General features: G+C 48.8%; 1 protein-coding gene across 5 annotated transcripts; it reads left to right on the top strand.

Moving 5' to 3' along the window:
• Positions 1 to 27,166, top strand: CDC25A (cell division cycle 25A). Of its 5 annotated transcripts, none has more exons than XM_053930263.2 (16): positions 1 to 132; positions 648 to 1,070; positions 2,092 to 2,165; positions 2,901 to 2,943; positions 3,405 to 3,441; positions 3,921 to 4,022; positions 5,756 to 5,875; positions 10,453 to 10,587; positions 11,089 to 11,163; positions 15,584 to 15,757; positions 20,056 to 20,154; positions 21,471 to 21,533; positions 21,629 to 21,727; positions 22,511 to 22,641; positions 24,971 to 25,082; positions 25,318 to 27,166. In XM_053930263.2, the coding sequence occupies exons 2-16, from the start codon at positions 904 to 906 to the stop codon at positions 25,456 to 25,458; spliced, it is 1,572 nt and encodes a 523-aa protein (XP_053786238.1). In that variant the 5' UTR covers positions 1 to 132; positions 648 to 903; the 3' UTR covers positions 25,459 to 27,166. The 5 variants fall into 5 exon arrangements, with proteins under 5 accessions (XP_053786238.1, XP_053786241.1, XP_053786240.1 ...); XM_053930264.2 differs by lacking the exon at positions 1 to 132 and adding an exon at positions 318 to 502 and having other exon boundaries at positions 3,924 to 4,022; XM_024565972.4 differs by lacking the exon at positions 1 to 132 and adding an exon at positions 319 to 502.
• Positions 27,167 to 27,577: the final 411 nt, after the last annotated feature.

Below are 27,577 nucleotides of genomic sequence, written 5' to 3'. Positions count from 1 at the left end.
GTAAGGCGGGGCTCAGCCTGGCCTCCGGAAGCCTTCTCCAGCCGCGACATTCCCTCAATATGTAAGGCCCTGGGCAGGGGCGATGAAGCAGTAGCCCAACGGGGACGGCAAGCAACTGCGCGGCTTCGCGGGGTAAGAACTACGCTCCCCAGCATGCAACGGGTCAAGAGCTGCCTTTTGATCTCGACCAGCGCCTCGCAGGTGCTGCTGGGAGTTTTCATTGACCTCTGAGCCCGCGCTCTTTGGGATCAGCCCGGGTCTCCCCCTACACACCACTCCCCTTTCAAAGAGCCGCAGACTCGCAGAGTCCCGCGCGTTGCCCCCTTTTCCCCCTCTTATTGGTCCCGCCTAGCTGCCTTTCGGGAGCAAGGGGGAAGAGTTGCTTACTGATTGGCGCGTTCCGTTTGGCGCCAACTAGGAACGGGGGGCGGGGCAGCGACTGTCCCTACTAAGCAATTACCGCGAAAGGCCTTCTCCGGAGAGACAGCGGCCCGGGAAGGAGGTGAGTGTTGTCTTGGGTCTTGGAGGTCCGGAACTGGGACAGGGGGTGAGAGTAAACGAGTAGAGCGTGAGCGCCGGCTGTTTCCCCCAGGCTTCGGCCGCTCGCCAGTCCTGACCCGCCGCGTTTGTTTGGATTTAATCTTCAGGTTGCCGGCGCCCGCCCGCTGGCCTCGCGGGGTGAGGGGGAAGTACCCTTGCGTGTGGCTGGCGCCTGCTGGGTCAGGACACCCGCCCGTCCGCGCCGGTTCTCCCGCGACAGCCGCGTCCCTGAACCGCGGGGTCGTGTTTGTGTTTGACCTGCAAGCACCGGCGGCGGGGCTCGCGGCCCTGGCCAGTGCCGGCAGGGCGGGGCGGCGCGGCGGAGGAAGAGAGAGCCGGAGCCCTGGGAGGCCGGGCGCCGCCATGGAACTGGGCCCGGAGCCCCCGCATCGCCGCCGCCTGCTTTTCGCCTGCAGCCCCTCTCCTGCGCCGCCGGTCGAGAAGGCGCTGTTCGGCACGCCAGCCGCCGGGGGCCTGTCGCCTGTCACCAACTTGACGGTCACCATGGATCAGCTGCAGGGACTGGGCAGGTGAGGGGGGACAGACGAGCGGTTCCACAGGCCTCTGACCTCCCAGACGGCTTTCGGGGGGATCAGGCCGGGAGAAGGGCCAGACCTGTCTGCCGTTTGGGGGCGGCTCAGTCTGGCGGGGGCTAGCCATGTGCACCCTCCCCCTCGGGCGGAATGTTGGGCGGGAGAGGCCGTTCGGACAGTCCAGGGCCGCCGTCAGCCCCGAGCCCGGCCCGGTAGGGGTGAGGGCGGCCCCAGGTCCCCATCCTTGCCCCTCGTTTCGGATTGCCCTGCCCTCTCTGACCCTGTCCCAGGAAGGCCTTTGGAATCTACCTCCACAGGGGAAAGCAGGCCCTCCTAGGCCCTCCTAGGCGCTCACTTCCCCGCTTTGCTGAACCGTCCGTCGTGCAGGATCATAGTTTCCTGTGAGCTTTGTTCAGTCTCAACAAAGGGACATGGCATTTTCTCGCCTAAAGTTTGTGCAAAACCATCGCAGTCCCTCGCCTTCTGCACACTCCTGATGGCCCCAATGCATTGATAAGCCCGGGTCTTTTTACTCAACTTTCCATACTCAAAACTTCCCTGCACTTCTCCTTAGAGCAACATAAAGAAATAAATGCACCCCACGGTGTTGGCGGTGAAGCTGCTTTCCCTTCAGTCTTGGACATCCCATTTTCTAAGTAAGCACATGTCCTGTAGGTTTTCCAACCTCTGAAAAGCAGGAGCTTTTCCTATTCCTTTTTCGTCTCTGCTCCTAGCACAGTGCCTACACAGGACACGCTCTCATTTCAGGAAATACTCCGGCCTTCATCATAGTCATCCTTCCCTTCAGTGTGACCCAGGCCGTGCCTCCCACCCACTCCTTTCTCATCGTTTCTGTCTAGTGCCAGCTACCTGGGTGTTTGGGTGGCAGGCTGTTCCTTGGTGTGGTCTAGAGGGAATGATGGTTGGTTGCTGGCATCCTGGCTACTTGGCCTGTCTCCTGTATGTAACCTGTTAGTTATGGCCTAGAAATACATAGAATTACTTCTCTTGGTTTCAGTGAGTATGAACAGCCACTGGAGGTGAAAAACAGCAGTCTGCAGAGAATGGGCTCCTCTGAGTCGACCGATTCAGGTATTCTTTCAGACCTCGGCATTTACCACGTGTCTGCTGTGTGGGGAACAACACTGGGAATTTGCTGAACACGCGCTTTCACCCAGAAACTTTCTGTGGCCGTGTGGCGAGGGAGAACATTGGTCAGGAGCTAACACCTAACTTGCTGTCAGGTCATGGAGACATCAGGCAGGAGAGGCCTTTGCTAGGCCGGTTGGAGGGCCTGGTGCCACCCTGCTGCCTTGGGTGAGACGGGCACCTCACTTGGTGTATTTTTGTCAATCCAATAAATACTTGCTTTGCTTGTCATAGGACAGGATTGTATCTTCCAAGCCCCCAAATTATGAATAGGATCTGACAAGATAAACTATTTGAAATAAAAACGTGCAGAACACTGGTGCTGCATATTATCTGCATGGTTGGAGCTCACAGAAAGGAACTGGGTGACCTCTTCTCTGAACAACCACACAGTCAGGAAGAGGGTTTGAGAGGGTTCTGCTCAGTCACTCTCTCCCCGAATCCTACTTTCCTTAATGGAGTTTGCAAGTGGGAAAGGGGGATTCATAGATATACCATGAAAATATTTAAGACTTGTGCAAATACTATGTTTTTGACAATCATATAGAGACTTGACTTCATTTTTGGCAAAAAGTCCAAGCTGCGAGCCTTTGTTGACTGGCCTAAGAATTTTACTTACTTTCATGACAAATGGTGTTTTAGGGACTGTTTCCTAAGAGGTGTTTTTATTTTCCACAGGCTTCTGTCTGGATTCTCCTGGGCCCTTGGACAGTAAAGAAAAGTATGTATTCACTGCTTTTAAGTGTTTGTGCTTAGGAACAAAACTTTTCTTCTTTATTACTTATTTACTTGCTTTCAATGACCTTCATCATACTCTGGGCTTAGCTGTCGCTAGTAAGACTCCTGGGTCCTGTAAACAGTCTGGTACCTTAACGAGTCGTCTGCGTCGGCAGTTTTCAGAACTTCCCTTTCTTTATTTTAGCTGTAATTGGGTGTTCCGTTGGAGTCTCATTCAAGCCCTTGCCCCACTCTCTGACGTCCTGGCCTTCAGAGCGTGTGTGCACTTGAAGCCCAGTGTTGGGGTGCTTGTGAGACAGGACAGCTTCAGAAACCCGTGCTTCCATCGTGCCTGAAGTGGGGTGTTTTTGACTGCCCTCACGCTATAGATTGAGCGCTGTGTAGTCTGCTACCTCTTTGCCTTAGTCTCACTATTTACCTATTTACCTACTGCTTCTATTGCAGCCTTGAAAATCCCATGAGGAGGATAAATTCCCTACCTGTAAGTTAGTTCCCTTGTATATTTTGGACTAATACCTGTTATCTGCCCCTTAGCTACCAGTGTGATCTTGATAGTAGACATTAATTTAGACGATGAAGACTGCTTTTCCTTAGTCTCAAAAGCACTCAAACATTCCTGAGAGCGACTTCAACAACTGCCTCTTTTCAGCCATTTCTAACTATCGGTTTTAATCAAAATAGGAGGAGTTCTTTTTATGCAAACGATGCTACTGGGGAAGGGGGTGATTTGTCAACCCTGAGTCCCTGCTGAGAGGCCTGTGGGCTTTGTGGGGTTGGGTGTGAAACCATGTAGTGGGAGCTTCCAGGCTGTGTTCTGGCAGGACGGGCCCCTGGCCACAGTCACTGCCGTGTGTGAGGGCCTAGGCCGCAGCCCCCCACCAGCCATCTTTTTTCCTTTTGAGAACTGAGTTGCCATTGAGTTTTCATTTATGGACCCTAATTCCTTTTTCACTTTGATAGCAGAAGCTCTTGGGGTGCAGTCCAGCTCTGAAGAGGAGCCATTCTGATTCTCTTGACCACGACGTCTTTCAGCTGATGGACCAGGATGAGAACAAGGAAAACGTGAGTGTTGTACCAACGTACTCACTTAGGGCGGGAGTACAGCCTGCGAGTGCCAGTGGCGTCCAGAGAAGTGGCCAGCTGCCTCCTGGGAGGCTAAACTTTCACCAGGATCACAGTGGTCTCTGGAGTTAGAAGCCTCAGTTTGAATCCTGCTGCTAGTCAGCTGTGACCTTGGCGAGTTATTTCTTCTTTAGGCTTCTTCGTTCTTTGTAAAGCAGGAGTAGTGGTGCCTTGCCGGGAAGCTGTGGGAGTGCAGTGAGACAGTGTAGGTAAAGCATTGCAGCTGGCTTCTGGCTAGTTTTTCTGGAGGTGGCTGCCCCAGCCTTCCTCTCCCCTGTGTGCGCTGACGCTGGGAGGGGTTGTGAGCTTAGGGAAAAGCTGCTTGACAGTGTTTGAGAGAAGGGAGCCAACGAGTCCCAGGGAATTTCAAAGAAACTGAAATGGTAGCATAGAGGATGAGCTTGTGGTTGTCCATTCAAAAGTCCAAGAACACCTTGGCCTGGCTTTTCTCACACCTGGCACACGTGCCTTGCACAGGGTAGGCATCCAAAATATAATGAATTAGCTCAACTTTTCCAGTCTTCTTTTCCCTTTTCCGTTCCCTGCTAACAAGCCATAGTTCATAATCCTTATATTCCTCCAGACTTGGTGTAAGGCCTACTGCTCCCATGAACTCTCCCAATGACTCCTTTGGACTTGCTAGGTGTCCTGAGGGAGGCTATAGAAACGAGTTACTGCCTCGGGTGTTTGGAAGACTTGCATCAGCCTCTGTGGGGTGGCTTTCTACCCAGTAGTCTGAAAGCTGTGCCCCTGCTTAGTCTGTCTGTGTTCCCCCGTCCCTCCCAAATTTGGCTTCCCCCAGGGTCACCTGCTTGGAGCTTTGTTCTGGAAGGGAAACAGCATAAGTTAAAGAGCTCTTGCTCTGGAGTTGTCCTGTCTGCCCATGAAGCCAGATCTTAGGTGCATCGGGCTTGTAAGCTTAGTTTCCTCATCTGTAAAATGGGGACAATCAGGGGGCAGTTGATAGTTAATGGGCTAATGCACAGAAAGTACTTAGTCCTGGGTTGGTGTGTAGGTACTCTGCTATTCGCTGTTACTGCCCTGAATACATACCAAATGCTTAAGTGGGTATTTTAGGGTAGGGGGTTATGAGTGCTTTTAAACTTGAAGTAAATGGAATCACACAGTGTATGTTCTATCACTTTGACTTTTCACTCAGAATTTTGTGAGATTCATCCATGTTGCAGAGTAAATCAGTTTTTTCCCTACTACTTTTAATATGGAATACAATAATTTTAAGCGGAAAAAATTATCTCCTAGTGGGAGGAAGAAGGTGGGAAATACAAAGCCCTCAGGCATATCTAGAGTGAAAAGTTTTGGCTCCCATTCACAGGCACATTGAAATAACTTTGCTGTAGATTTTACCAAGTTGTTGATTTAGCTTAGAACTCACAGTGTTTTGTGTACTTGGCAGATATGTGCTTGTTAGGAAATACCAGTGTGGGTGAGGAAAAAGTGCTGTATAAGAAGCTGGCTGTTGACAGAGTCTTTGAAATTCTTAGTTACAGATCCTCTCTTGGAGTTAGATCAGAAATGCGTAAACCCTTAGTTTGGGGTCAGTTACAAAGATGGTTGGTGCTCACTCCCTTGCCTGTCTCACCTGAGTTATAGCTGAGGCCCTAGCGCTGGTTTCCATAGACTGTGGAAGATGTCTCGACTATACTGTCTTGCAGGAAGCCTTTGAGTTTAAGAAGCCAATAAGACCTGCGTCTCGTGGCTGCCTGCACTCTCATGGACTTGAGGAGGGTAAAGATCTCTTCACACAGAGGCAGAGCTCTGCCCCGGCTCGGATGGTATGTGCTCTGGCTTTCATAGGGACGTTTCTGACGGGAAGAGAATTAAAGCACCTTTAACCCGAAACTGAAGACACTTGCTATCTTTACCTTGACTTTGTCTTTCAAAATTAGATGGCCACATTTTTGGTGTTTGTGCTGTGCCTGGAGAGCAGACAGGCAGAAGCAGAGTGAGAGAGAGTATGTTTGAGATACAGTACTTGAGCAAAAAATATTTGACCTGGCCAATTCTGGGGAAATAATCTGCAGGCATCCTGGTTGTTCTGCTAGACGTATAGTGGGATTATACGTCGTACTTAAAACTTGTTCTCTCATGATGCATCCTGGGTGCTAAGAGGTACTTCCTCAGACTGATTTTTGGAGAGAACACTTTGCTTCTTCCAAAGGTGGTTTGTTAAGAACTATTGTGGATTTCAGGAAACCTTACCTCTGGGCTACTTGATAATAATTGGGGCCACTGGCTCCATGGTTATTTATTTGCTAGACAGAAACTGTCATTACTTCCAAAGTTTTCTGCTGGTGATCCAATGGCTATAGACTAGCGAGGTCCGACTTGAGCAAAATGACCACCTTTGGTTTCCGGGTTTTCCTGGGAACACGCATGTGAAAACACCACTCTCCAGGCTGGCTTGTGGTCTAAGATGTGGGTTCAGTCAGTATTGCTGTGTCTAGCATTAGTACAGAGCACTTTTATGTTTCCTTAGCGGTGACATAGCTAGACTTACCCATTTTACAGGTGGGGAAAGTGCTCGGGGAAGTTGGGTGATTTGCCAAAAAGTGGAAACCAGGATTGAACAAACCTCCCTAAGTACACAGCAGCCGTTTGAGAGCGGGGCACCCAGACTCAATGTGTGTAGTGTGCATGTGCTCGAAGCACGCATTTCCTGTGATCGCTTGGCCGTCCCTGATTGTGAGCTGAAAGTGTGAACCGAGAGAGAGCCAGTGCTCACCTCACAGGTTTGGCGTTCCATCCTGTCACAGGGCGTTTCCTCTGTGTCCTTGCTTTGGGTCTCCAAGCACCATCTGTCTTTCTCATAGTGGCTTCTTGGGGTAGGAATCATGGAGAAAGATTTCTCTGTCCAGAGATTTGTTTGTCATTTTCTTTTTTTCTATTTAAATTTTATTCATTGAATTTTGAGAGAGAGGGGACAGGAAGGAGAGAGAGAAATATTGATTTGTTGTTCCACTTATTTATGCATTCAATGGTTGATTCTTGTACGTACCCTGACCAGGGATTGAACCCACAACTTTGGTGTGCTGGGACGACACTAACCAACTGAGCTACCTGGCCAGGGCTGTTTGTCTTTTTTTTTCTACTTTATTTTTTATTGTTTATTCTACAGTTGTTCCAGGGTTTTTTTGGGGTTTTTTTCCCTTTTGCCCCCCTCCTCCCAGCCCACCCCTCTCTCCCACAGTCCCCTCTCCATTGTCCATGCCCATGAGTCATTCTTACACGTTCTTCAACTAACCCCTTCCCCTTCCTTCCAGCTTGTTTGTCATTTTCTGTAGCACGTCTGCACCTAGGGATTCAAGGACCCAGGTCACAAAAGCTGGTGTTATACCATAATGTGAGCGAGCATTCAGAGGGTGTTGCCTGGGGCACTTCCCTACCCCCAGTTCTGCTGGGTGGGAAACTGCTAGTATGCCCGGGGGTTGCTCAGGTGCACTTGTGCAAGATCAAAGAAAGCCCAGAACCTGTTTTACATTGGGAAGCAAAGCTAGTGCCGCACCAGAGCAGGCCAGCTGCAGAGAGGATTCCTAGCTGAGTGATCCACCCAGACAGAGCCTCTTGAAGATCCGTGCACTCGTGTCCCAGGGGGGTTTGGACCTTAAGGATATTTGTAGGACTTACATGGGAGCCATCTTGTTACTGTGGGAAAAATACGTCTCTGAACTTCTTTCCTGGCTTTAGGAAGCATGTGGAAATAAGGTGTTGGCAATGCTTGTATTAGCAGTATTTATCTCCCTTTTTTTTTCTTTTTTGAGATTTTATTTGTTTTTAGAGAGAGGGGAAGGGGAGGGAGAAAGAAGAGAGAAACACCGATGTGTGAGAGATATAGCAACGGGTTGCCTCTCTCACCCCCAACTGAGGACCTGGCCCACGACCCAGGCATGTGCCCTGACTGGGAATCAAACAGGCGACCTTTCTGTTCACAGGTCGGCACTCAATCCACTGAGCCACACTGGCCAGGGCTAAATTTTCTATATCAAGTATATACTGGTTGAATAGAGGGGCTTCCCCAGAATCAGATAGGGTTGCCTGATGAGATGCCTCCATTTTACTCCTGGAATGGTCCCCCTCCTAGGGAGAGTGTAATGGGCAGAAATGCTTGGACTTTAGAGTCAAAACAAGCGAGCCCTGTGATCTTGGTAACCTTGCTTCAGCATTGGCTTTCTGACTTTTTATTAAATTACTGATTGTTAGAGGAAGAGAGGAAGGGGGCAGGGAGAGAGAGAGAAACGTCGGTGTGTTGTTGCACTTACTTCTGCATTCATCGGCTGCTGCTTGTGTGTGCCCTGGCAGAGATGGAGCCCACAACCCTGGCCCGTCAGGACAGTGCCCTCGCCAGCTGAGCTACCCAGCCGGGGTTGGTTTTCCGATTCGTGCAATATAAAGAAAAGGATTACCCTTAGTGTGTTGGGAGACTTAAGTGGGGCTATACATGTAAAGGTTATATCCTAATGTCTGGCCACACAATAATTCCTCAGTTAAAAATGGAGCAGCTGTCATTTTTTTTTTTTAAGATTTTATCTATTCATTTTTAGAGAAAGGGGGAAGGGAGGGAGAGAAACATCGATTGGCTGCCTCCCATGTACCCCCAACAATGGACCCAACCCGAAACCCAGGCACCAGCCTTGACCGGGAATGGAACCCTCAACTCTTTGGCTTGCAGGACAACGCCTAACCCACTGAGCCGCACCAGTGAGGGCTGAGCAGCTGTCATTTAAATCCCAAGTCTAAAGAATTAGGATTGGCGCCATCTTGGAGCCTGTCAGGAATAGGACTTTACAATGACAAATAGGTCCGGGAGGCTGTGGTGCGAGGCCATTTTTGCCAGCTATAAACAGGGTCTCTGGAACCAGAGGGAGCTCACAGCTCTTCTTAAAATTGAAGGTGTTCGTGCTCAAGATGAAACTGAATTCCATGTAGGGAAGAGAGGTGCTGACATGCACAAAGCAGAGAACAGCGCAGTGACTCCTGGTGGGAAACCCAGCAGAACCGGTGTGACCCGGGCAGCTCGTGCTCATGGAAACAGCAGCATGGTTTGGGCTAAATTCCAAAGCAACCTTCCTGCCAAGGCCACTGGACCCAGAATCCATGTAGTGCTGTACCCCTCAAGGATTTAAACTTATTGAGAAGTAAATAAACAGCCCTGGCTGATGTGCCTCAGTTGGTTGGGGATCCTCTGGTAAAGTGAAGGATTCTGGGATGGCGTTCATGCTTGTGTTACGGGTTTGGTCCATGGTCAAAACGCAAAGGGGAGCCAGCTGATGAGTGTTCCTCTTCCTCTTTCTCCCTCCCTTCCCTCTCTCTAAAATAAGTAAATGAAGTCTTTTTTATTTTTTTAAAGATTTTGTTTATTTTTTAGCCAGAGGAGAAAGGAGAGAGGGAGAGAAACATCAATGTGTGGTTGCCTCTCCTGCACCCCCTACTGGGGACCTGACCCGCAACCCAGGCGTGTGCCCTGACTGGGAATCAAACCAGTGACCCTTTGGTTCACAGGCTGGCACTCAATCCACTGAGCCACACCAGTCAGGGCAATAAGTCTTTCTGAAAAAGTTAAAAAAAAAAAAAAAAAAGAGGATCAGAGCCCTGGCTGGGTACCTCAGTTGGTTAGAGAAGGGGTCCCCAACCTCCCCCTGCCCACAGATCAGTACTGGTCTGTGGCATGTTAGGGACTGGGCCTTGAGCCTGAGCTCTGCCTCCTCTTGTCGCCACCCCCACCCCCTCCGCCCCCCGCCGTCCATCCATAGCTAGAGTATCATCCAGAATTGCCAAGTTTGTGGGTTCATTTCCAGGTCTGGGCACATACAAGAATCAACCAATGCGTAAGTACGTGAAATAACAAATTGATGTCTCTTCTCTCCCCCCCACTAAAATCAATAAATTAAAAAAAGAATTAGGATTGTTTTTTCTAGAACCATGCCACCCTCTACTTCCCTCTGTCAGAACTGGAGTTACATAGGCATTCTCCAGGCCATTTTGTGGTCTCACCCTTCTTCACTCTGGCAGATTATCACCTTGTCACAGCCCTCGTGTTGATCTGAGTTCACTAATTCCAATCCTCTGATAAAACGAACCTTGTCTTTCACAAAAAGCTGTCCCCAGGTCCTTCTGTCAGGTGAGTTGCTTCTGAGAAGGGTTCTTTTGTGAAGGCTGTTCGGCCTGACTCTACTGATACTATGTGTGGACATCACATCATTTATAACCTTGGGATTCATATTCCTTTGATTAGTAGCTGCTAAAATTGTACTTTCATAAACAATGTACTGTGTTTTCCTCGTAAAAACTAATGACCCATCCAGAGAAGTCAAAGAGGGTCATTTAGTCACAAAGCATGAACCCTGTCTTGCAGCTTTCCTCAAATGAAAGCGAGAGCGGCGAGCCGGGGAATCGCATCCCTCTGTTGATGCCCCAGTCGCCTGTGACTGCCACGTTGTCTGACGAAGATGATGGCTTCATGGACCTGCTTGATGGAGAGAACCTGAAGGTACTGTGTGTGTGTTCCTGTCCCTCTCCGTTCCACTGACTACCCCTGGAGAAATCATGTGAGAAAGTTTAGTGATTCCTGGGGCTTGAGTTGGCTGATATTTTTGTTCATTTGGTGGGAAATTGAGGCTATCCTTCTAGATTAAATCGGGGGGGGGGGGGGGCGGCTTCAAAAGAAGGCACTGATATGATCCTTCTTAACTTGAAGGAGCTCACACTTTATTTTTGTGCAAGAGGTGTGAGAGTGGAGGACTAGCAGCCACATGGCATGAAGCTGAGACATCCTCCCGGAGGGAGGGCGCTTTCAGCTGTGGTCAGATGCCTGAGCTGTGAAGTATGGTTCTCTCCCAGCCTTAACATACTGGGGAGTGGGGGAGAGAGCCGAACATTAGATGCTCTCTCTCCAGGCCTGGCTGGTATTCTTCAGGCAAAGTCACACCTGAAGCATTTAAACTAATGCTGGTCTACTGGATCGTTGTAACACGGTTTTCTCTTTCTTTAGAATGACGAAGAGACCCCGTCCTGCATGGCAAGCCTCTGGACAGCTCCCCTCGTCATGAGAAGGACTGCAAACGTTGTAAGGAACTCTGGGGTGTCCAGAGGCAACCTTAAGTAATTGGGTCTCTGAGACAGAGCACTAAACGGAAAGCGAACCCTTCTGCTCACATGGCCACAGGAATGAGAAACTGTTGCGTTTGAGATTCTGTCTTTGGGTCTGTGGGCCTTCGCTGGTCACTAGCAGTTTCTGGTGCTAATACACGCTGTTTTTTTGGTCCTCATTGATGCATGAGGAAGTCTGCGTGAGGTATATATGCATGCAGCTCTCGTTTCTCCAATTTCTCGTTCCTCCGAATCATTCTTGGCCAGCTAATGTCCTCTCTGAGCAACTCGGACCTCCTACTAACTTCTGGTTTAAGATCACTGGATAATATCTGGAAAATATCTACTAAATTGAATTTAAGAAATTAAATTATTCTTAAACTACCTAAGCTGGGATTGGCTTAGATTTTAATTGAAAGCTTCATGAGTGAGCAATTGTAGCTGACAAAAGGAATCCCACCCTAGGCAGCTTGAAGAGAGAGACCACCCACACCCCCTCACCCAGCTGCAGCAGACACAGCTCCTTCCGGGGTGTCGACTAGAGAACGCTGGCCAGAGCAAAAAAAGACGATGCCAGCTCTGGCCTGCTCTGATTGGGGTGGGGGGAACATGCCGGACTGCCAGGTGTTTGATTTTCCACAGTTGAGAGAATGTGGAAAGATCAGAGCACATTTAGAGAACAACCAGTAGAATAAGGAGACTCAAAACTACAATAGATATTATGGACTGGTTGAAAACTTGGGACAGAGGGCTTTATTGGAAGAAGAATTAGTCTTGTTCTTAAGTGCAGAAAAAGAACAACAGGTTTGGCACCGCAGGACTTTGGCAGAGCTATGAGTGGGCCGCTGCAGGAGCTAACAGTGTCCTGTGGCTGTTTGTGTTTGAGCCAGAAAGATGAGTTACGGCCTGAGAAGTAGGAGAGCACTGCACACGTAGAGGAAGGGGGTGGTCATCCGGGAGGGGATGCTGCAGAAGGGGAACCAAGCAGCATCTTGAGGTTCCTCACAAGCCACAGCAATTGATGGCACCTTCGCCTTCTAAGCTGTGGGTGCAGGTACGGGTGGTCTGGGGATGTGGCCCTGAATGAGGCGGAGTTCACAGGCTGTGGCCCCGGTTAGTCTCAAAGCAGCATCTCCCTCCGGAGCCACTGGGGAGCACACACCCACGTGGGCGGTCTCAGCGCTTGGGGCCGCCATTTGCCACGTGGAGAGCTGGCCGTCTTGTATCCCTGGGTCTCTGGCTCTCATCTTTCCTAGTCTTGTTTTGACTTTTTGTCCAAGTTTTTCAACATTGGCACACAAAACATACCAAACGTTTGCAACACTGCTTTGCCTCTGTTTTCTACTCAAAGATTCTCCTTTACTCTAGACGTTCCCCACATGGAGTTTTGTTAGGATTATTTTGGAGCTCAAGGGCACTAACAGTATTATCTGCAGATAATTGAGGTTTTATATATTTTTTATGTTTTTCCATTTCTCATGTATAGACTTATCCACAGTTCATTTATAGTCCCCCTTAACCAGGACAGGCACTTGAATTTCTCTTGCTTAATTTAAATTGGAATTGCCCTTGACTCGGCCGTTTTGTTATAACTGTTAAAGGTGTGAGCAGAGCCTTGTGGCTCGAGCCCTCCAGTGGCCGGCTGAAGCTCTGCCTCGCGCCTCCGCAGAGCAGGGCCCCACTCTGGCCCCCACAGTCCGCCTGGCTCTGAGCGGTCGTCTGAGTTTGAGAAGGGGCACCCAGCTTGCTGTGGCCACCAGCGTTGGCTTCAGCTAGGAGTTTGTGGGGTTGCTAGATGACACCTTAGCCTGTGCTTCCACCGGGAGACTGCTTCCAGCTAGTGTCCTTTAACTAGTCACTTTTAGAGCTTTGGTGTTGTCCTCTCGTCCTAAGTAGGGTATATGTCCACTGTCATCGTCAGTTAACAGCTCTGTTTAGTTCAGGCCCAGTGTTAAAACTTCACGCTTCAGTGGCAGTAAGGCAACAGGCAGTGGGTCGTTTCTGTTAAGGCAGCAGCTTATCTCGTGAGAGGAGCCTTGTTAAGCTCCTGCAGACAGCCGAGTGTCCCGGTTTAACAGCTGGGTGGCGTGGACACTGCAACGACAGGAGTGTCTGTCCCTGGAAAGGTCAGGGGAGTCATCTGAGCTGGGTCTCAGGGTACGTGGGAACCTGTTGTGCGGCACGATGTTCTCATGAAGGAACAGTCCATCTGAGGAAATGGCAAGTAGCCCAGAGAAGCTGGAGCCTGGCGCCTGTGTGGTGGGCGGGGCAAGCTGTGATGGGTGTGGCTTTTCTGTGGGTCTAAGTGCTTCAGACCGGATTCCCCCAGGAACGCTGGGGTTCCTGCAGTGTTCTTGTGTTAGCTGGAAGGGTGCTGGGTTCAGTGACAAACATGCCACCTGGGAGCCTGCCGTGACTATTCAGAAAAGTGCATGAGACTTTCTCTGAATCATGTGGGGAGGAGGGGACAGATCGAAGGGTCTTCACAAAGCAGAATTACTGGTGTTTGGGTGTAGGACAGGTAAAGGGGACGAAGCCATGAGAATGACACCGGGGTTTCCCGTTGGAGAGACACTCGTAAGGTAGTTTCTGGACTTCGTTGGGTGGTGGTGGTGTGTGAGTGAGTGCCTGCAGTGGGGAGAGCCTGCCGTCACCCGTCTTCTGGGATGGCGTAGGAGTGCCCTCCATCCTGCCACCTTAGCCGGGTCCAGCCAGCCAAAGGTTGAATGGAATGGTAGGACTTGGGGACCTGGGTTTTAGACCCCACTTCCGCTACCTGTAAACTGTGACCTTGTGGCATGCACTTAGTCTGCCTACGTGTTTCCTAATCTATGGAATAAGGAGTGTTGATTAGAAGAGACCAGAGTTGTTTGGAAAAGCCTTTTTAATCTGAAACCTTTAATCTGGAAACTTTGGATCATTCTCACTTATTTGCTCCATATCACCTAGCACAGCACTTGACAGACGACAGTGACTCTCAGGGTACAGAATGTTTCTATGTTTTTCATGGAAAATGCCCGCCCTATCAATATATAGACTCATGTTTCCATTAGAGATACTTTCAGATGGAAAATCTGAAGCAAGGCCGTGCCTACACAGGTGTACCTCATTTAGTATGCAGATGCCTAGAGAAAATTCCGTGTTGTCACAGTACAAGTTGAGAGTTACCGCAGCCTTACCTGTACCTGTAAATTGATAAGTACATTTTTAACTACCAATGTCCCTGACTATAGATCTAGGGACAAATGAACTATAATCTTAAGGCTACTTACATTACCGTCGATTACTGTGCACAGCTTTAGTGAATAGACTACCCTAATACCATGTTATGACTAAATTTGCAGGTCCTTTTGAAAGACATCAAATTATATGCAGTGTGAGAATGCTTGGGAAGTGACTGCCAGTTTTATAAGCTGGGTTGTTAAGTCACCCGGAGAGAACTGTGGGCCCTTCATGATGGGCAGCTGCCTTCCACGAGCAGTTGTTGCAGACTCAGCACTGCTGAGGCCGTGTCAGAGCTGTGGTCTCCAACTCTGAGAGCTCACAGTTCCCATGGGCCCTCTTCCCAAAAATGCGCCTAGATCTTCCGGGTAAAAAGAAAAATCTCCGTCTTTCCTTAACATGCCACTGAAATAAACTTCGGGGAATAAGAAATAAGTCCTTGGTCTCTGGGAGATCCAGTGTCGGAGTGCCACACTCCACTGGGGTCTCAGGAACGTTTCAAAGAAGAGGCAACATTGACACTGGCCCTGCAAAGGACTTCCTGCATGGAAAGAAAGGCCGGCCACGGCGCCCTGACTCATGGTCAGGCTGATTGGCTGCCCTCAAGTCTCTGGGAAGTTAGTCTTAAAGTGACTCAGGTAGAGAGGACTTCTGAACGTAGTGTTGGAAGGCACTTGCTCCTCTGTAGACCCCTGCATTCCCCGCCCCCAGCTTACACTCTTCACTCTGTTTTAACCACCTTCCTAGCTCTGTTTAATAGTCTAACTACCTCACGTCATGTCTGGGTTCAGGTAGGATGTTGAAATCTTTTGGGCTGCTCAGATAAGGTGCAAGTAATACAGTAGAGGGGCAGAGGAAGCCAAAAATCTGTTCCTGCCTGGAAGGTGACAGTTATTTGACTCTTAGGACCCTCTGCAGATAGCAGTTTTTTGAGGGCGTGGCTTGTCTTTCTCTTCTCCATATAATGGCAGCTTAGCGCGCCTTAGCCGAGCACCAGCTACGGAGTGTCTGCTAGGTGCCGGGCCTAGGAGAGCTGGTGGCACCTGGTGGATGGGCAGTGTCTGCTAATGTAGGGTGGGTCGTAAACCATCATGGAAGACCTAGGTCCATTCTCTTTACCATTCAGATGAGCAGGTTTTAATGAAAGATGCCTCTTTTTTTTATTCCCCCCAAAGGGCAATCGATGTAAGCTGTTCGACTCCACTTCCCCGTGCAGCTCCACCATGCGGTCAATGTTGAAAAGACCAGAACGATCTCAAGCGGAGTCCCCGCCCGGAAACACGAAGCGGAGGAAGAGCATGGCTTGGGCCAGTCCCGAAGAGGCAGTTAGTCCAGAGAAGTCCCAGGAGGTTCGTTTTTCAGGTTCCGTTTTGTTCGAGGAGAGTGATACTGTATTTTTTCAGTTCTGAGATTTCCAGTGGGTTCTCTTTCTTTGTTGAGACTTGATTTTTGTTTTTTACTTGTTTCAAGCACGTTTGTAATCGCCTCTTGAAGCATTTTTTGATGGCTGCTTTGAAATCCTTGTTATGATGTTGGCTTCTACTGATGGTCTTTTCCGATTCCAGTTGTGATTTTCCTGGCTCGTGGTCTAACAGTGACTTTTCAGTCACACCGGTGTGTTTTGGGTATTATGAGGCTCTGGTCTGGTAAATCTTTTGTTTCAGCAGGCCTCTTCTGACACTGTGGGGAACGCCCTGGAGGCAGGCCTCATTATTGCTGGCCAGGGGTGGGAATTTAAGCTCCCTGCCAGGCCTCTACTGACACCATCCCAGTGGCCTTTTATTCCATTCAGACCTCTTGTGGCCTAAGAAAAGTTTAATTTTTATAAAGGTTTCATCCATACTGAAAAAAATATGTATCCTCTTTGGTGCCACATTCAATAAATCTAATTCTGTCTAATCACCCGAGTTAATGAATTGCATTGGTTATAGTTTTATGGTTTGTTTTAGATTGTATACAGTTTTTTTTTTTAAGATTTTATTTATTTACTTTTTAGAGATAGGGGAAGGGAGGGAGAAAGAGAGAGAGAGATACATCAATGTGTGGTTGTCCCTCAGGTGCCCCCTGCTGGGGACCTGGCCTACAACCCAAGCATTTGCCCTGACTAGAAATCGAACTGGCAACCCTTTGGTTCACAGGCTGGCACTCAATCCACTGAGCCACACCAGCCAGGGCTCCAATTTTTAAACACTATAAACAGCTACAATACTCACCATCCTTGCATATTTATTGTTGGAGAAATAAGGGGTTGCTCAGGCAAATGCTGTGTAAATTCAAATGTATATCTATTTTCTTTTTCTTTTTTTTTAAGTTTAATCTTGGGAGGTTTTTTTCCATTACTGTTTAGTCTCCTTATACCCCCCTTTCCCCTATATCTATTTTCTAAGAGGAATCAGCAGTGCATGTGCCTACCAGAAACAAAGGAATTTGTGTTTATCCAACATCTCTCCAGCGCCGAATGTTACCCTTCCTGGGGGGTTTGCTCTTTTGAAGTGTGGAAAGTGTTCTCTCATGGCTGTATCTTGATGCCAGGGGAGACTGAGCATCTCTTTATTTCTTTTGACCATCAGCCATATCTGGATTAGTGACCTGACTTCAGAGAGTTATGGTTCTCTGGGCATTAAGTCCTCTGCTCCATTACATTACTTCCTCTGTTTCTGGTATGAACTAAAGCCTTCCAAACATTATTGAATCCCACCCTGACTGGAGCGGCTCAGTGGGTTGGGTGTCGTCTCGTGCACCAAAAGTTTGCTGGGAAAGGTTGCAGGTTGGATTCCTGGTTGGGGCATCTACAAGAGGCAACTGATCGATGTTTCTCTCTCTCTCTTCCTCCCTCCCTTCCCCTCTAAAAATAAATAATTAAAGTCTTTGTAAAAAGAAACATTGTATCTCAACTGTGTTTACTCCTTTTTGTCAATTTATTTATATATTTTGGCTTGTGTTCATAGATTTCCTGATTTTCAAACTGTTTTTGCTTCCTGAAATGTCATGTTTGGCTTACTTAGAATTGCTTTTATTTATACATGTATTTTTCTTTCATTGTACTGTCCTTACATCAGATTTTGGTATCAAGGTTTGGTATTAAGCATTACAAATAAACCCGAAAAGCGTGATGTTTTCTGTAGCAGGAAAACGTTTGGATAAATATCACTCATCTTAAGAAAAGTCTAGCTAGATTGCATCCTTGAAAACATCTAGGCCTTATGCCTTACGTTTCCTAATCTGCTTTAGGTGCCTAATATTTTATGAACATTTTATTTTTATGTTTTTTCTGTTTAAAAATAGAATTCTAGATTAAAGGGCAGAAACACTTATGAAACTTTGCCTTGTATGCATGTCAATAAATTGCTTTTCAGAAGTTTCTAGTTTATTTTTTTAATGTTTTTATTTATTTATTTATTTATTTATTTATTTATTTAGAGGGGACGGGAGGGAGAAAGAGAGGGAGAGAAACATCAATGTGTGGTTGCCTCTCCCATACCCCCCACTGGGGACTTGGCCCGCAACCCAGGCATGTGCCCTAACTGGGAATTGAACCGGTGACCCTTTGGTTCACAGGCTGGCACTCAGTCCACTGAGCCACACCAGCCAGGGCAGAAGCTTCTAGTTTATATATCTGTTAATATTTAAGAGTCTTCATTTCCTTTTGCCATACTTGGGATTTACCTTTTTTTCTCAATGTCGTCCCTAATTATCTCCTAAATGCTTTTTCTGTTTGTTCAAATCTGTATCCTAAATACAGTCTGTACATTGCAATTGGTCAATAGGTCTCTTATTTGGGTTCCTGTGCCCCATCTTTTGTTACTCTCTCATGATTTACTTGTTGAAGAACTCAGGTCATTTGTCTTGTAGAGGTTCCCACAGTCCTGTGGAGTCTTCTAACCTTAACTTCTATTTGGGTTCCATTTCGTTGGCAAGAATATTTCTTTGATCAAGGGGCACGATGTGCTAGGCAGCCGGTGATGATTGTTGCCAAGATTTGTAATCCTGCAGCTCTGTCATTCTTTCTTCATTTATCAGTGGAATGTTCTTAGAAGGAGGAACTTCCCCACATCCGGCTCTGTGATCACCCTTTGGAGAGGCAGGAGGAATGCCGGGTCTCTTTACGTGCCAGTTTTCCAAACAATGCCCTGCCTAGCCTCTTAACAAGGTAGCATCTTGACACTGAGGCTTGTGGGTTGTTTGTTTTTCAATAAAAATTATGAACTCATGGATTAAAATATTCGATGTTCTATATATTGCTATTTTTATCTTTTTTGGTGCCCAAATTAATCCATTTTGCTATTTGGCTACCTCTTCACGTTGGCTCCTGAGGTTTTGTTTTTAAAAATGAACTTGATGAGATACTTTACCATATGTACTGAAAAGCATGAACTAAGTGTATATCTTAATGGGCTTTTACACTATGAACACGTCCCCATAAAATGCCATCTGTGATCAAGGAAGAGCATCAGCAGCAGCCTAAAGCCTCCGGTGCATCTTCCCTCGGTGACCCTGACCTGGCCTGATCTGGCACTGAGTTTTGCCTTTTATGTGTGGATTCTCTTGCTCAGCATTATTTTTATGAGAATCACATGTTGTATGTGTCCATGGGGTTTTTCTTTTTCGTTGCAGCATAGTGCTCCATTGCACGAACAAACCATTGATTGTCTGTTCTACTATGGACCAGTGTTTTGGTGGTTGTTCACAGGTTTGGCTCCTGTGAATAAAGCTGCTATAAATGCACACACACATGCACACACACATTTTTGGTAAGCGTACACTTTTATTTCTCGTGGAAATGCTTGTCCCCAGCTAGTCACGTGTTTAGCTGTAGTACACATTGCCAGATAATTTTCCAAAGTGGTTGTACTCGCAACAGTGTATGAGAGTTCCGTTTCTTCAGCATCCTTACTAGGATTTGGTGGTGTCCGTCCCTTCGATTTTAACCGTTATGCTGAGTGTGTGGTATCTGTGGTTTCAATTTGCATTTCCCTGGTAGGCATTTTTCTTGGTCCTAGATTTTCCTCTCTGGATGTTGCTTGTCCAAGATGTTTATTGTCCATTCTTTGGCTGGGTTGTTTATTTTGTGGGAGTATACTATCTACATTCAGAAGTGAAACTTTTGTTCTATCACTTGATTGTTCAATGTATTTCAGTTCATCGATTTTTATAATTTATATTTAGTGCCCAAGAAATTCTTACCTCTTCATGATTAGCCCTTCTGACCTGCCCGTATGAGTCTGATGGCTTCCTTGTCCCAACCTGGAGTCCATGGTGTCTCCGAAGAGCCCTGGTTCTTTTAGTGGAAAAGGGCGTTAAGAGGCCACACCGTCCCAGGAGTGCTCATGGCGCCCCTGGAACTTCTCAGTGGCTAGAGCTAAGTAACGCTTTTTTAGACAAGGCCTTACTTTCAGTCCTGCTTTAAGGCGGACGGAGGGGGGGGGGGGGTGGGCTTCGTTTCAGAGCAGTTCAGTTAGACACGGAAAGAATGGTAAACTCAGTAACCTATTTTTTTCCACTCTAGGTTCAGTTAAATACGTAAAACGTTTATTTGTTAAATGTAAACATTAACATTCAGTCTCCTCCTCGTGCACGTTCCAGGTGAATGTTTTCAAAAGTTCTGTTTAGAACCCTGGCCTCATTTTCCACTTTGGATTTGTTGCAGATTCTACAACAGTCTTTATCCCTGGTGTCTTCTTCAAAAGGGACCATTGAGAACATTTTGGATAATGACCCAAGGGACCTTATAGGAGACTTCTCTAAGGTAATGGTAAGCAGATGCAAGCCTCTAGCTATGGGATGCAGGGTTGATGGGGCTTACCTAGAACCCTTGCCGTGCCCCCCCCCCCCCCCCGCCCCCCAGCCCTTCTCCTTCTCTAGGGAAATTCCTGCGGAGGAAACAGTTGGAAATTTTTTAAGGAGAAGAAACAAATTCATGATCGGGTGTGTCTTGGTCTCTGTGAGACTGTAGGCCTGACTAGTGCCAATCAGAGATTTTAAGTAGAAGCCGCTCACCAGCCGCCTTGACTAGAGATACAGAAAAGTGTAAATAAGCAGAAATCTGTGGCCTCGCTCCAAGTCTATATCAAAAGGGTATCTCGGAAGGCTCAGGGTTGGAACCGAATTGCTCCAGTGCCCGGAGAAGCGTGGCCTTTGAGGGAGAGGCCCCCGGGGAAGTCCAGAGACAGCCTGATACGGATCTCCTCTGCAGGGGAGCTGACTGCCTTCAAACTGTGGGGAACTGTGGGGAAACACGCAGCAGGGCAGGGAATGTCAGTAGCGGCTTGCGCAGCCTCCTAGGACTTGAAGGTTACCAGATCGATCTTTTGTTTGTTAATTTAGCTACATTTATTGAAGCGCGTATTACGTTAGGCAAAGATTTCCAAATGTCACTCAGTTCCTTCCCTCAAAAAACCCTAACATTATCAGTAAGACCTGTCGAACCATGTGGATACGAACCCACGCCTCACACGGTAGGCTGAGATACACGTCGAGCGGTGGAAGCAGGCTAGGAGACCTAGGGGGTTGTCTCAGCGAGCACACCGGGTCTGGGCTGGTGGTGTCTCAGCTGGGGGGCTTTGAAGGAACAGGAGGCATTTGTGTGTTAAAAGTAGGAGTCGAGTCCAGTCCAGAGGCAGGAGCAAGCAAAGACCTGGGTGTGTCCTTGCTTGTGGACTCTTCCACTCGAACTGAAGCTGTTGGTTATGTCTGTCACAAGCCTGCACAGGGGGGCGGTTGAGCTCTTGACTCGGGCACTTGCCCTAATGAGGAACTGCTGATGTGCCCACCTGCCCCCTCGCCAGGCCAGGTCCCTTTTTTTGTGTGCAGGGCATAGTAGGTGTTCAGTAAATGACTGAAGTGTATTTAACACCTGAAAATGAGGGTAATATGCCTTACAGGTTTGTACACAAATTAAATGCTTAGAAATTAATGAAGTGACCAAATGAGAAACTAACATGAAATACTAGGTTTTGTTTTGTTTTGTTTTGTTTAAAGCTGCCTCTTCAGGCGGGTAAGCAGTATAAATGTTGCGTATATAGGCTTTCATATTTGCTAAGTCTCTCTCTCTCTCTTTTTAAGGGTTATCTCTTTAATACAGTTGCCGGGAAGCATCAGGATTTAAAATACATCTCTCCAGAAATTGTAAGTCATTCTTTTGGAGCCTGCCTCATGTAGAGTATGTGAATCTGGTTGTTTCTGGCAGCCAAAGCTGAGTTTCCTGGGCTTTCTTTCCACAGATAGCATCTGTTTTGAATGGAAAGTTTGCCAACCTCATTAAAGAGTTTGTGATTATCGACTGCCGGTACCCATATGAATACGAGGGAGGCCACATCAAGGTATGGATTCCAGGGGCTTGCTGGTGAGCCCTGCTCTCCCTAGAGGCATAGAAGGAACCCTAGACAGCATCTGTGCCTTTTTTTTTTTTTTTCTTTTTAATTTTAGATGGGAGCGGGAGGAGAGAGAGAAACATTGATTTGTTGTTCACTTATTTATGCATCCATTGGTTGATTCTTGTATGTGCCCTGACCGGGGATCAAACCCACAATCTTGGCATATTGGGACAACGATCCAACCAATGGTCAGGGCCAGCATCTGTGGCTTTTTAAAAGGGGGGTGGTGGCACCTGGCTGTTTATCAGCTGACAAGCTGGTTATGAGAAGGAAGAGACCGCTGCGGGAAGGCATTTGACTCCTGGTGTGCTGAAAGACAGTTCCCTGGTCCACACTACTCTCCACCACATCGTACAGCAAACGCTCCCTGCTGCGGCCCTCACACCGTCACCCCAGCAAGGCCATTTCTGGGTGCTGCCCTCTGGCAGCACGGTTAAGCTGCCTGGTGGAAAGGGGCGTGAGGGCACACTTTCCCAGAAAGAAAGTAACTGCTTGTGCTTTTTCATCTTTTAACCATTAGTGTTAAAGTATGCAAGGAGGTCATTTAAATACACTGTTAGTGTTTCCACTGTCGGGTGGCTTTTGAAAGTCCCCAAATTCACAAATAGCACGCACAAAGTATGCATAGGCGTAACGGAATTCGAGGTGCCCGTTTAAAGATCCTGCTTGTGGAATCATTACTGCAAGGGTGGGGCGTGGCTGCCAAGCGTCTGTGGTGCTTCTTCACAGGGCGCAGTGAACTTGCACATGGAGGAGGAGGTTGAAGACTTCTTACTCAGGAAGCCCATCGTGCCTGCCGACGGCAAGCGCGTCATCGTGGTGTTCCACTGTGAATTTTCTTCTGAGCGAGGCCCTCGCATGTGAGTGCTGCACCAGACGGTGCTCTGGGGGGTGTGGTGGCGTGTGGCTTGCCTTTGGAGCGTCCTGCTGCAGAAACAGGACATTTCCATGCTGTAGCCTGCACCACGGCCTGTGAACACATGGCTTCGAGAAAGTATAAATTCTCGTGTGGCAGATGTTATCTGAAATTCTTCTCTACCTAGTGGTCACTAGATGTCATGCACGACTCCCTTGAATGGAGTTAATAATAGGCTGGACCTAACCGGTTCAGTTGCTACTGGCTTGCGGGCTTCTGTAGCCCACCCCGTCTATGATGCTAGTGTTGCCTGTGCAGTGCCCCCAGGGGGACTGACCTCTGCATCAGTCCTTGCCACTGTCAGGCGTGGCTCGCTGTTTCAGCTTCCTTTACATGGAATTGAACTCTGGCCCTTCCTGTTTCCATCACTGTCCTCAGTTCTACCCGTGGGGCTACTGTTCTCAGGACATCCTTCAGGTGCAGTGTAGTGGCTCTTTATATAAATGCCAGGAAAGTGTGAAGTCCTCACTGCAAAACTTGATGTGACGCTGTCAAACGCTCGTCCAGTCGATGTTTGCAAAGGAGTGGCTATATGCTCTCACACTGTTGCCACATTAGGGGTGAAACAAAATGCCTCCCAAACATACCCCTTATTAGCACAAACTTCTGTTAGCGAAGGCCCCGTAATTGCCCGAAGATACATTTTATGTCAAAGTAGGTGAAAGTATAATTACAAAAAATAACATTCACTTAAGATTTAAAGTAATATTCTGATGCTCTAATAGCACCCTCCACGATCTCACTAATGGTAACAGGACTGGTGCTGAAAAATGGTCAGACGAGAATGATGATTTTGAAAAGCTAGGGGAGGGGCTAGCAGCTGCCACCACCATCCATGTCCCTTCAGAAAGGCCTGCGAGCTGGAATGTGCTGGGCACTATGGAGGCAGTGGAGGCACACAGAGAGCAGGACTGATGGAGACCTCTGCAGGGGAGACTCCAGCAGGGAGACGTAAGGTGACGTGACAGGTGCTGGCAGGTGGTCAAGGAGGAGGGCAGGGAGGAGCACAGCTCCCACTCGGATGGTCCCAGAGACTCCTCCCAGGGCCGAGCTCTCCGGCCGCCCTTTTACTTGGAACCATTTCAAAGCTCGAAAAGGTTATCGTTGCTCATTCTTCACCTGATCCCACCAGTTGCTAATATTTTGCCACATTTTCACACAAATAATTCTACACACACAACTACAATAGGAACTTGGTTTGTGTGGCTGTCGTCCTAAGTCTGAGTGGCTGTCTCCCAAGAGAGAGGACTTTGTCATGCATTAGCACAAAGCCATGATCACATGAAGAGGTGGCATTTTTTTTTTAAGATTTTATTTATTTTTAGAGAGAGGGCAAAGGAAGGAGAAAGAAACATCTATCAGTGATTGGTTACCTCTCGTGGGCCCCCAAATGGGGACCTGGCCAGGCATGTGCCCTGACCAAGAATTGAGCCAGCAACCTTTTGGCAAAGAGGTGGCATTTGAGCAAGACCTAACGCTCAGTCCCGAGTGGAATCATTCGCTCTGCAGATACTGTTTCTTCTCATGTGCCAGACACTCCCAGGCACTGCAGAGAACAGCAGTGGACAAAACCGCCCCTGCCTTTGAGGAGCTTACATTTCAGAGTGAGCAGGAAGCAGGTCGACATCGTAAATATGTAAACTATGTGATGTGTGAGGAAGTACCTCTGAGATGAGACCAGAGGTGTGAGCTCCTGGGCTGACTGGAGGAGCAGCAAGGGGGTCGCTGTGGGTAGGAGCAACGATGTGTGGGCAGCTGTGAGGACTTCGGCCTTGGTTCCAAGCGTTGGGTAGGAAGGGGCTGCCAGCCAGGTGAGGGCACCAGGGAAGAATATTTAGTATTCAGCCCAGGCATAGGTGGCAGGTAGGTGCCCTGCAGCAGGAGCAAGCTCAGCCTGTGGGTGAGGGAGAGAAGGAGGCAAGGGTGGAGAGTGAGTGAGGAGCTGGCTGGAGGCTATCAGTCACAGATGAGGTGTGGGTGTTGGCAGGGAGAGTGTCAAAGGCTGGGGCTGTTTAACCTGGAGGAAGGAAATTGGGGGAAGAGACCATCTACCTTCCCATGCAGGGCGGTGGCACTGACTATGGCAGTGTTCCTAAAGATCACACGTGGCCAGGGACTCACAACTCAGCGCTGATTTTTCTCAGGAATGAATGTGAAGTTGGCCAGGTTGTGTAAGGAGTACTTCAACCCCAAACACTGCTAAGTGGTAGCAGACTTCCCGTTTCTCTCCGTTGGAAGAGCTAACCTTGCTTTGCCTTCCTTGTCCTTTATAGGTGCCGTTACGTGAGAGAGAGAGATCGGCTCGGGAACGAGTACCCCAAACTCCACTACCCTGAGCTGTATGTCCTGAAGGGTGGGTACAAGGAGTTTTTTCTGAAGTGCCAGGTGAGATGGGCTCTCTGGAGGGCGTGGTCCACCCTTGCCCAGGTTGGACGGTGGGGTCTGTCTGACGGTCATGACTGTTTGTTGCCAGGGGTCTGGGGATTTTCCCTGCACAAGGAGGGTGCTAGAACCCATCATGAGGTCTGCATTACTGCTCAGCCTCAGCCCCAGGGAGGGATGGGGCAGGATTAGGAGTGAAACAGATGCACCCTGACCCCGCCCCCGTTCTTGCCCCCAGTCTCACTGTGAGCCCCCCAGCTACCGGCCCATGCACCATGAGGACTTTAAAGAAGATCTGAAGAAATTTCGCACCAAGAGCCGGACCTGGGCAGGGGAAAAGAGCAAGAGGGAGATGTACAGCCGCCTGAAGAAGCTCTGAGGCTGGCAGGGCAGACAGCAGCAGCCTGAGCCTCCTCCATCATCCTCCCCTCTTTGCTTCAGAGAAACTTGAGCAAAGGGGCCGACTCTGTGACATTGGAGAGAGAGCCTGGGGCTCTCAACCTGACTTTCCACACTCCTGGGGGCAGAGCCCAGAGCACCCTGCTGGCTGCGCCTTCTCATCCCTGCTTCAGGACTGCCTCCCCAGGCTGTCACTTTGAGCACCAAGTCGACACACGCTCTGCCTCTTCATCCCCACAGCTGGAGAACCACCTGGGGCATCACTGGGTCCTGTCCCTTCGTGAGGGGAGGGCTAGGAGAGGGAGTGATGTAAGACAAAGGAAGCGCTGCCGGCCAGATACCAAAGACAGCCTGGGAAGGAAATGGTCTTTGTGGGGTAACCCATATCTTTAATTTATTCAGCCTCATCAATCACTTTATTATTTTTTTAACTCCTGGAAACTTTTATTTAACTGCTCTTTAAGTCAAAATACTGCCATTTTATCATCCCAAGGACTACCTCTGCTTTTAATTAAAAAAAGAGGGGGGAAGAAGAGGCCAAATGTGAGTGTGGGACAGAAGTAGCTCTGTCACCCCCAGGAGGCACTGCAGTACTGGGGCTGCTGCTATTTAAAGCCAAAGACTGAGACACCGGTGGGAGCAGCCACTGCACTTGGCCTTGCCTGCCGGGCATAAGCTACACCTCCGGGACCTACCTCAAAGACCACTGAGGTCTGTTTGGGGTGGGGTGAGACCCCGCTCCTGCCCCAGTTCCCTGTGATGTTGGCTGGCATAGGAGTCAATGCGGAAAGCACTTCAGGCAGCTTCCATGGGGCCACCCCCAGGTCAGTGTTGGAACGCGGTAGTGTAGGGGGGCTGGGATGGGTGGGCTCTGGGATCGGGGAGGGGAATATACACTGAGTGTTCTGTTACTCTGGTACTCTTGATAGCTTTTGATTTTCTCAAAATAGTCATTTTGTAAGTCAAGGAGTATCAAATCAGTGTTGGCTGGCCCATCCAAGGGTGGGGCGAGGGGCTGGAAGCCCTAGGCTTAGGAGAAGGGAGCGGGTAGGGGCATAGCGATGACTGGGATGTTTCTCAGGAGGCAGCGTGGTAGATTGTGAAGGTAAAACTCTCTGAGTTTATCATGTTTTAATTTGAGGGACGGAGTGGTGGATCGTCACCAGTTGCTTCCTCATCTAACCCCATGGAAGTAGGGGGTCTCAAAGGAGCACCTCCCATCCGTGGAGCGGGGGCTACCTTGACTGACTCTGGACAGGCCTGTTTGGTTCTGCTCATCCCCACCCTCAGGCGCCAGCCCCCTCGCCATCTCTGCGCCCTTGGGGTGCAGCCAAGTTTGTCCTGTACCCAAGAGTGAGTCCCCTCTTGCCCTGGCTTCCTGTTCTGGAGCTGGGGAGGGAACCAGTGACGCTGGAGCTGACTGGTTGCTGTGTTAATGGGTTTGAGTTGCATTTGGCTGTAAAACAATCTTGTTAGAAAAGTACGTGGGGAACGGCGGGCGAGGGAGAAGACCTTTGCCCCCCACACACTGAGACATCGCAGTTGGTCTCTATAATCTTGTTTGTAGGGGTTCTGTCGTTCGAAGGCCTGGGAAGGGAGGTGGAATGGTTTTCAGATTGTGCCGCTTTGAGTAGCATTGCTAACCGACTGTTGCAGGCTCTGAAAATAAACCACCAATCCTGAACCCATGCTTTCTGCCTAACTCATGATTCAAAGGGAATTGTTTCCCTCTGCAGTTCTGGGACTACACTTGACTGGAAACCCAGTGGCTGGGGCAGCCACGTCTCCTCAGTGGCCTTCAGGGACGGCCGGAATGACCTCCAGTTATACCCCGAGTCCATAACCAGTTTAAGCCCATTCAGATTGACTCACCTGATGAAAGAGCGACAGCAAAAGCTTGCCTGAACCGCTGACGCTTCCTTACAAAGCCTTAGTTCTTACGGATTAAGCAACAGGCCAGAGGGACCCTGGAGGGTATAGGAGTTCCCACTGTGTTCTGGAAGCCAGAGAGGCTACTACAGAAGGAAACAGGACGGGTGTTGCTAAGCCACAGCCCCCCACACACCAGAGCAGCCGGGAGTGTGGTCCTGGGGGTGGCT

This window comes from Desmodus rotundus, chromosome 8 (genome assembly GCF_022682495.2).
Source record: "Desmodus rotundus isolate HL8 chromosome 8, HLdesRot8A.1, whole genome shotgun sequence".
In the NCBI taxonomy this organism is placed as follows: Eukaryota; Metazoa; Chordata; class Mammalia; order Chiroptera; family Phyllostomidae; genus Desmodus; species Desmodus rotundus.
The sequence above is the reverse complement of the archived record's forward strand: the minus strand, read 5'-3'. Positions and strand labels throughout refer to the sequence as shown.

Bases quoted from the DNA above. Each gene is read 5' to 3' on its own strand.
- CDC25A (XM_053930263.2), top strand. From the start codon at position 904: ATGGAACTGGGCCCGGAGCCCCCGCATCGCCGCCGCCTGCTTTTCGCC. The intron at 2,944-3,404 runs GTATGTATTCAC...CTTCTATTGCAG, and splicing joins CCCTTGGACAGTAAAGAAAA to CCTTGAAAATCCCATGAGGA. The intron at 15,758-20,055 runs GTTCGTTTTTCA...GATTTGTTGCAG, and splicing joins GTCCAGAGAAGTCCCAGGAG to ATTCTACAACAGTCTTTATC.